This window comes from Crassostrea angulata, chromosome 5 (genome assembly GCF_025612915.1).
Source record: "Crassostrea angulata isolate pt1a10 chromosome 5, ASM2561291v2, whole genome shotgun sequence".
In the NCBI taxonomy this organism is placed as follows: domain Eukaryota; kingdom Metazoa; phylum Mollusca; class Bivalvia; order Ostreida; family Ostreidae; genus Magallana; species Magallana angulata.
The window spans coordinates 10,920,084-10,930,602 of record NC_069115.1 but is presented as its reverse complement, the minus strand read 5'-3'; the positions used below and the strand labels follow the sequence as shown (position 1 = coordinate 10,930,602).

Sequence of the window (10,519 nt, the reverse complement as noted above, 5' to 3'; positions counted from 1 at the left end):
CATACTGGTTGTAATTACGTGTCCTGGGGTAGGCTAGGAAGTCCACGTTGGTACAATTGGTACACGTCTTAATTTGACCCAACCAAGGGCCAGTATTGCGAGCCTCCTTGAAAAATTACGCCCTTTAAATTTTTGTCTGAGTGCATTTATTTTGAAACCAATACAGTTTAAAATGTGGTATATTTGACAGAATAAACCACTACAATGTCTATTATTTTACACATAAATGTACTAAGCATCATCATCATTTAATAGCTTACACAAAATTGATACAAAGTCGGACCAGGTAGCTTTATATACACAATTAGAAATGCATGTACACAATAAGTCAAAAGCTTTTAATTTTAATGGCGATATTAAACATTTTGTTGGAAAAGTGTCCGCTCTTCACTGTATATACATGTGATTAAGAAGACGTTTTAAAGTAGTCCGAGTATCGCACTACGTCATAATACGGATTTTACAATATTGGTTCGACTCTAACAAAGCGTTTTAGATACCCGGTATTGATTTTTCTCTACATCGCTGTTGTTAACAATGGCAATAATAAGCAATTAGAACGGTAATATACGTATTCTATGAGAGATAGAAATGATTAATGTTGAGAAACTCGATTCTGTTAAAGTAAAATGAAAAACGTAGTTTCTGATTAACCAGGATCTCAGGTGTGCTTACATGTATATCCTCTTTGTTTTGATGCCCCCCCCCCCCCCAATTTTATTTTTCTTTTACTAAAACCGGTTTAAATTTAGAGACAGAAGCTATTTCGAATTTAATCAATCGTCAATTAATTAATGTTCAAATGATATCTAACATTGTTGACAGATCTAGGCAGAAAACTGTAGCAAAATGTGATTTTTACGGACTTTTTCGCCAGGGTCTACTTGGTTTAGAGTTTATAGCATGAAAAGTAATCCGTCAACATATAACTTATTTTACCAAATCTTTTTTCTAAGGTGTCAATCTATAGAATAAACACCATGAATTTAAGTTTGAGTCCATAAAAAAGTAAATAATTACCAAACGCGATACTAGCATTGTATTTTTTGTATTCTATTTTGATACATCAGGTCCATAAAGCGTACTTACTTACAAAAATTTGCGCAACATTATTGATGAGATATGGCTTAAATAAATATTTATACTCTATTTTGTATGTACAGTCCCAATTTTCCCAAATTTGGTAATTATTTTTAGGAAAACGGACGTCTGGCAAATTTCATAATTGTCAATAATTTTCGCAAGGGGATACACCCGTCTGAATGGTGATAACAAACAAAGCAGCATGAAAACATGCATATTTTCTTTTGTATAATTATGTATTGCTAGAAAGTATATTTATCATTTAAAGGTAAGCTTTTAATAATTGAGCCCATTTAGTGCCGAGTATAGGACTACCTTAAATGCTGGCAACTCAGCGATATATATGTATGAACATTGGCTATTACTGGTATTTGATTGAATTATATTTTTGTATAGTGTACATTCATTTTTCCTGAGCATGATGTCATTTACCTATTTACTCATTTAATTGTTGTAAACAGGACAGGATAATTATCAATGTTAAAAGTGAAAATATATTGAGTCGCATTGTATATTATACATCATCGTCAAAGTTATGGTGTCATATATGGTATTATGAAATGTCCCGATTCAGTTTAAAAGTTATAGTTGAATATCAAGTGTTTTATATAAAACAAAACACAAACTAAAGTGAAAACACAAAAGACAAAATTCCTCCTTCAAAATTGGGTGCATAAAATTGGAAGTAGCGCTTTATTCCCATGCAATAGATTTTTTTATTTCTAAATATTGATATTATTTTAGCTTTGGTTTAACGCAAATTGATCATGACAGAGCATATCGATACAACACTTAAACAAACTTTGTGTCCTCGTTTAAAAAACTCTTTTTTTTCCAACAGTATTATTGCAAATCATTGATTTTGATATGATTTTAAGTACGCATGCTCGGTAATCATGGAAGAACATCGGAGTTAGAAATTTTGTTCCCGTTGGTATTCACAACAGGTAGCTGGGAATATGGGGGTTCTCTTGCAAAAATATCGAAGGATATGTCTTTTGATACAAGTTATCCTTTTAATGAAAAACTGCCACTGATGTGATGGGGGTTTGTTGCGCACAACACAGGCAGGGCATAAATTAGATTCTCCGGGGCAGATGTTTACTGCTATGGGACAAAAGCAGTGTGTACGAGAATGTATGCGGCGGGGGGATTGTCTATCGGTCAATTACTGGAGGAGCGACCTACGATGTCAGCTGAACCCATCCACAGTGGGACCGGGGGTGGCTCTAGTGCCTGACTCTCTGTGTGATTACATTGAAAAAATGACACAGCCCCAGGTAAGTAAGTGAGTGATAAAATATAGACCAGACTACACTGAGCGAAAATCAAATGTAATATTTAGTATGCATTACTGTCGTTTATTGCATATTTTTTCCTATTTCAAATTCTGAATACTTGAAGAATTAAAACGCCTTTAAGAAGTAAAAGGAAAAAAGGACCCCCCCCCCTCCAAAAAAAAAAAACAAAAACAAAAACAAAACAAACAAACAAAAACAAAAATCAATTAAAAAAAATAATAATTAAAAAAAATTTTTGTCAAAATTAATATAATGTAAAAACACAATTTCACTATGGTTTTTTGGGTTAAAAAATCCATCGCTCTTTTTTCTAACATGTTTTTAATATTCTTGTCCAAACTCTGTTATTTTCTCTCAAAATAGTTTATTTCTGTTGTAAATGTTTGCCGGTTATTGAAATGGTGAAAATGGCGGGCGGGCAGGCGGCTGCCAGAAGGGTACCCTCATTGTACGGATTATTCCTCCTACAGTTTTCAAGATAGGAAGTTGTTCTTTTGCATATCAATTGTACATATATCAGAGGTGTGCATATTGCTAGGATTTTGATTTCTGGTAATACATTACAAAAAAACTAGCTTTTGAACTTAATCATTTTTTGGCAAAATATTTCATATAGGGTACTCCATTTCACTGGATACGGTAGGTAGTGTTTATCAATTCAGGGTTATATTGATTATGGATACAGTTCATATAAAAGAAAACCCGGTGTGCTGTCACATTGACAGCTTTTCACTTCTTGTATGTTTTTATATTTTCCAATAACTTCATAAAAAGTTCCTTTAAAGGAGATTAATATAGTACTTAACTGGCCGTATAGCTCTCTTAAGCATCTTATAAAGTGATTTATCCAACCCTTAACCAATATTAACAGTACATAGAAGGCATTGTGTCTAATGCGTATTCAGTTAACTTTATTAGTTTCATGTACAAGTCAAATTGAATCTACCGAACTACTATTACTAAACGTATTCAATTTTATTTCAGAAACCTATAGATTGAATAGTTTAATAATTTAGCGCTTGATTATATTGCTTTAGCTAAATGGTATATAGAAAATAACTTCAGTACTAAAGTTCTATTTGTATAGAACTTATGATAAGTGACCATAATTCTGTTAAAAGTAAAAATAGTTTTTCTTTTTATTCTTTCTATCCATTGCGTTTTTACAAAATTATATAACAGCTGGGATATTATGAATAAACACACATTTTGTGTTAAAGGAAAAAAACTGATTATCAAAGTGATAACAAAGAACAACTGTAGAAAACCCACTAACAAGCTTAAGGTACATGTTGAAGAAAATTTTAAACTCTAGGTGCGTTTGAAAGGTTTTCACTATAATTCATTGTTATATATAAGTACCTTTTAATAATACGGTAACTGTCTTATAATTTTTTAATATCGACATTAGAAGCAAAATGTTAATTGGGGTGTCGCTTGCAGTAAATACCCCTTTTGAACCCTTCCTATGTCCAAACAGTTTTGGGTAGACTAAAGAATATGAAACTTGGAAAGTTTAATTAAGAAAAAAGACAAACTTGCGTCTATTCTGACATATTTTTATATTTCTTTATGAAATTTGCAATGTGATTAAACGTAATCGAATGAATTAGACTTCAAAAGCATAACATAAGACATCATTTATCATTGTAAACATAATTATTCATAATATGGTAGATACATGTACATACAATGTATGTTTGAATATATATTGTCATCCGTGGTACTGATCACTGCCAAAAGTTGCATTTGTGAAATTAAAAAAACATGTAACATACGAGTTGCTTATTTGTGTTGTCGATAGCAGAATTAACATAATGAATAAACAACCATCTTTTTTTTCATTAAGAAATGAAAATACATTCAGTGAATGTATATTTTCTGCTGTTACCAGCAAAGTCATCTCTGGGTTGAAAAAAAATAATTTAAGGTTTCTCCACCCTCGATGTTTTTACGGTTTAATCTGTGTAATTTTTGTTTAAATTTGATGATTAATATGCAAACAATCAAATTAAAGTTAAATATTGGTATATTGCAAATATTTTGTTCATGCTGTAGGAGCTAATACAAGTACACTATCAGGACAGTTATAGCAACGACTGCCCTCTTATCAAACATCACATTTATTTTAACTAATTTCGATATAATAAAGCAATTTTTAAAAGAAATTAATCGCAATCCTTTATTTTAAGTATTTTAACATTTTAAGGCCATTTAAAATTGCCAGTATGAAAGCTATCACATTTACAGTGCATTTTGATACGATTTTTCAACCATGAATAAGTACAGTTTAGCAACATAAAACGTCTATAACTTTTGAAATAATGGTTCAAACTCACTGAAAATTGGTACATTTGTAATTCATTATATATCCTATCGAAATCTGCAAAGAAATGTTTACCTTGCCCGGTAAAAAATTATGAATTGTGGTCTCTGTCAAGTTTGCCTATATACGGTTTTATCAGTTTTTCATTGAATTCAGCGATTTCAACTCAAACTACTCTCTATGAATTGTTAAACATTGGTGTCATTCACTTTACATAGCTTAAAATGTGTTAAACACAAGTATAAATCAAGAAATATTGGCAAAACTATGCACCACATAACACTATTATTATAACCGATAACGGTAAAATATTCCGGATTGCTCACAATGACGTCACACGACAATCGAAAGACCTTAAATAAATGTTTTGTTTTTCCTTCTAGGAACTTATTCATGCTGCTTGTCTATCTGCATCCTGCCCATATAGATGTACAATGTTATCGAGTGGGGTTCCAACTTGTGTATCTGATCTGACAGGTTCGTATTATGACAGGTAGAAGAAAAAAAGCGGTACACAAGTATTATGGCAGAATTTATTGCCATCTCGATATCGGATTTTGTACAAAATCTTTGGTATCGCAATGGACAATTTGAAGTCCTGTCTCCAACAGTAGAACGTGCAAACTCGTAAGTATGTAGTAGCGAATACAGGGCCGGGACTTTGTACTTACGTGTAAAAAAAAAACTTAAGTTATAGACTTTTTTTACGTTAGCCACCTTCAGAAGATCTTAAATTCAAAGGAATTCTGAAGTATGATTCAAAAAGTAAATTAGTGCCTAAAAAGTGACTTAAAGTTAAGAAAGTTAAGAAGGTTTCTTAAGATGTCTTAAATTTTTCTCAACAAAAAATCAAAATGGCGGCTCGTAGAAGGAATTTTAAAGAAAGATGAGATTTTTTAAATGAGTATTTCGATTTGGAATTAGGAGGCTCAGGCTTGATTCCGCTGCCAATGGCATAAACTTTGTTTGATAAGAAATGAACTATCTTCAGATTCAATGAGGAACCACGCCTTAACATCTCTTGAAAAGGTTTTATTAACGTTAAGATTTTTAGCGACAGAAAAAATGGGGATGACATGGGAGTCTCCAAGTCTTGTGTGTCTAAGCTGCTCCATCGGCAGCTTTTCCTCCGACAAAATAGTGCAGAGATTCAATAAATTTCCTGATGCCATTTGACAGAATCAGGAACGTTTTTTTAGATAGTTTGGTTTCCGGAAAGTGTTGGCACCAAAGACGACACCCATGTCCAGATAATTGCCCCAAAATACATTGAGAATGAGTTTGTTAATAGGCATCACTACCATAGTTTAAATGTTGTTTACATCTTCTATCGTTTAAGATTACGTAAGATTACGTATTCCTAGTATTTTAGATATGACAGTTTCTTTACGTTTACCTACGTGATTGTATACTGTCCTGCAACTTTACCCTATTAGAGCGCTGGATATGTTGTTTAGTTTGATAAACTGGGATTAGTGGTCAAAGCATGTACTAATTATTGATAGAAAAATTTTCTAAATAAATAAAACTGAATATGAATAACAGTTTTGACAATATTAAAAATTTCCATTAAGTATATCGTTTACAGCTTGTTTAACACATCTATCGAGTTAATAACATTATATAACATTTTCCGTATTCCATTCCGTCCCGTTTTTCGTTACCCGTTTTAGCAGCACCCACACATGATGCCGGTAATTTAAGCAGGGTGGTTTCGGAGTCCTTTTTGAGAATGGTCACACTCCTATACATACACCTTTGTTGGGCAACGGTAGCTACCTATCTCGTAGATTGCTATTTACACCATTTACATTGTAGAATTGTTCAACCGGGTCAAAAGACAAATTACAACAGGTAAATGTAATCATATACCTGCTTCATTGTTTGCGTAAAATTAGGCCTAAGTTTCTTTCTTAAAACATCTTTCTTTTCATATACCAGTGTTGCCAATAAAAACACTTATCTTGTGTCCAATTTGGTTTACGCTTCGTTTTCCCAGTCGCCGCCATTGCTGTTGTCGTTTTTTATCTATTTTATCAATAGACTCAGTTTCCCCCTACCTTCTCTACGGCAACAGATTAAGAAAATAATAATGTATCGGAAGATTTCTTAACGCATACTAAGCTAAGAATTGAACGAAGAAAGATTTGAAAAGGATACAAGTATGTTTTCTTAGCCAAGAATTCATTTTCTATTAAAGTGGTAATTTTGCTATTAAACTTAAGTATACTAATTTATGAATCCCGGCCCAAGTGTATAAAATATTTGATAAACTGAAACTACATAAACAATTATGTTGAAAAAAAAATGTTTTATAATTTCTTTAAACTTAAAGGGGCTTGGCCACAATCTGACTTAAAATTTTCAATTTTTTCCATTTTCAATGTTTATACTGATCAATTTAGAAGTATATAATGATATGTAAAAATTTGAAAGTCAAATATCAAGTTATAAGCAAGATACAGAGTTCACAATTCTTTGTTTTGTAAACAAAGCTCGTATATTGTCATTTTTTACATATGCGTTGTATTGGTGTAAGTTTCAATAAACAATATCTTTCTTTTGTTGATAATAGTATTTATGAAGATATTGAATTAGTTTAAATTGTTTTTTACATATCATTTTGTCTAAGAAATGGTTATTCTCTTCATTACATTTTTTGTAAACAACTATAAGACTCGAGCTTTGTTTACAAAACAATCAATTCTTACCTGTGTATCTCGCTTGTAACTTGACTTTAACATTCAATATTTCGGTCAATCATTTAAAATGCACCGGTAAACCATTTTAGACATAAAAAATAAAAATAATTTTTTTGATCTCAAATCGTGTCCAAGTCCCTTTAAAAGAACATCATACGTGTATTATATCCGTGATGTATTTTTAAGTATGGCTCCGTCTTCTTCAATCGTATTCATAATTTTCTTTAGAGAATGCCCCAACAACAACAACGATTGCATCAACAACAGAAACAGCAACACCGATTCAAACAACAGCAACAACGATTTCAACATCAACAATAATTTCATCCTTGTCTGAACAAATAACAGCAACAACGACTTCAACATTTGAACCAACAACACTTTCAACAGCAGATACTACAACAGCAAAAACAAATTCATCATCGACTGAACAAACAACAGCAAAAACAACAGCAACAACGATTCCAACAACAGAAGCGACAACACCATCAACGATTTCACTCTCGACTAAACAAACAACAACAACAACGACTTCAACATTTGAACCAACAACACTTTCAACAGTAAAAACGGCAACAGCAAACACAATTTCATCATCGACTGAACAAACAACAGCAACAACGATTCCAACAACAGAAGCGACAACACCATCAACGATTTCACTCTCGACTGAACAAACAACATCAACAACAACTTCAACATTTGAACCAACAACAGCAACAACACTTTCAACAGTAGAAACGGCAACAGCAAAAACAAATTCATCATCGACTGAAAAAACAACAGCAACAACAATTCCAACAACAAAAACGACAACACCATCAATGATTTCACTCTTGACTGAACAAACAACAGCAACAACGACTTCAACATTTGAACCAACAACAGCAACAACACTTTCAATAGTAGAAAAGGCAACAGCAAAAACAATTTCATCATCGACTGAACAAACAACAGCAACAACGATTCCAACAACAAAGGCGACATCACCAACAACGATTTCACTCTCGACTGAACGAACAACAGCAACAACGACCTCAACATTTGAATCAACAACAGCAACAACACTTTCAACAATAGAAACGGCAACAGCAAAAACAATTTCATCATCAACTGAACAAACAACAGCAACAACGATTCCAACAACGAAAGAGACAACAGCAACAACGATTTCACTCTCGACTGAACAAACAGCAGCAACAACGACCTCAACATTTGAATCAACAACAGCAACAACACTTTCAACAATAGAAACGGCAACAGCAAAAACAATTTCATCATCAACTGAACAAACAACAGCAACAACGATTCCAACAACGAAAGAGACAACAGCAACAACGATTTCACTCTCGACTGAACAAACAGCAGCAACAACGACCTCAACATTTGAATCAAAAACAGAAACAACACTTTCAACAATAGAAACGGCAACACCAAAAACAATTTCATCATCAACTGAACAAACAACAGCAACAACGATTCCAACAACGAAAGAGACAACAGCAACAACGATTTCACTCTCGACTGAACAAACAGCAGCAACAACGACCTCAACATTTGAATCAACAACAGAAACAACACTTTCAACAATAGAAACGGCAACACCAAAAACAATTTCATCATCAACTGAACAAACAAAAGCACAAACGATTCCAACAACAGAAGCGACAACACCATCAACGATTTCACTCTCGACTGAACAAACAACAGCAACAACGACTTCAACATTTGAACCAACAACAGCAACAACACTTTCAACAGTAGAAACGGCCACAGCAAAAACAATTTCATTATCGACTGAACAAACAACAGCAACAACGATTCCAACAACAGAAGCGACAACAGCATCAACAATTGCAAACTCCACTGAACAATCAACAGCTACAACAGAACCAACAACAGCAACAACACTTTCAACAGTAGAAACGACAACAGCAAAAGCAATTTCATCCTCGTCTGAAAAAACAACCGGTACAATGATTCTAACAACAGAGAGCAAACAAACAACAGAACCGACAGCAGCTGCAACCATTTTACCCTCAAAGGAACAAACAGCAGCAACGATACCAAAAACAGAATCTACAACAGCGACGATTCCAACAAGAGAAACGACAACAGCAACATCGATTTCAACAACACTAGAACCTACCACAGCACTTATAAATTCGAACATCATAGAAACAACAAAAGGAACAACAACGATTTAAACATCGACTGAACAACCAGTGGTTACAACAATAATTTCAACAACAGTACCAAGAACAGCAACAAAGTTTCAAACAACGTCAGAACAATCAACAGCAACAACAATTCCATCAGCAGAAACAATTATTCCAATACCAACAACAGAAACAACAACGATTTCAACAACAGAACCAACAAATAGCATTGACGATTGACGGTGCTCTCAACCAGAACAACTACAGCAATAACGATACCATACGCAAAAAAAACATCTTAGAACATTTTCGACATCTTCTCCAGAACCACTGGGCCAATTTCAACCAAATTTTCGTCAAATTTTCAAAAATCTTCTTCTCAATAACCATTTAACCAGTAAAGCTGAAACTTATGTGAAAGCTTTACATGTAGGGTAGATTCAAAGTTGGGAAAAATATTACCCCTGGGGGTAGGTTGAGGCTACAATAGGGGTCGAATTTTCACAGGAATTTAAGTAAAACTTTAAAAATCTTCTTAAAAGCCAATCAGCGGGGAAAGCTGATACTTAATAGGTAGTGCTGGGCAACAAGGGGGGGGGGGGTCGAAATTTTACATAGGAATATATATAGTAAATCTTTAAAAATCTCAGGAACCAATCATCAAGGAACTTATGTGGAAGCAAGCTCAGGTAGTTCATATTTTAAGTTGTGAAAATCATGACCCCTAGAGAAAGGGTGGGCCACAATGGGGGTCGGATTTTTACATAGAAACATATAGAGTAAATCTTTAAAAAATCTTCTTAAAAACCATTTAGCCAGGAAAGCTGAAACTTATGTGGAAGAATTCCTACGTAGTGTAGATTCAAAGTTGTGAAAATCATGATCCCCAAGGGTAGGGTGGGGCCACAATGAGGGGGGTGGGTGGGTGATTTTTACATTGAAATATAT

The 10,519-nt window shown here is 33.6% G+C and overlaps 1 protein-coding gene across 1 annotated transcript; it reads left to right on the top strand.

Moving 5' to 3' along the window:
• Positions 1-2,192: 2,192 nt before the first annotated feature.
• Positions 2,193-9,957, top strand: LOC128183807 (mucin-5AC-like). Its single transcript, XM_052852963.1, has 3 exons — positions 2,193-2,363; positions 5,094-5,187; positions 7,641-9,957. Exons 1-3 carry the CDS (start codon positions 2,193-2,195, stop codon positions 9,617-9,619), a joined length of 2,244 nt encoding a protein of 747 aa, XP_052708923.1. The 3' UTR covers positions 9,620-9,957.
• Positions 9,958-10,519: the final 562 nt, after the last annotated feature.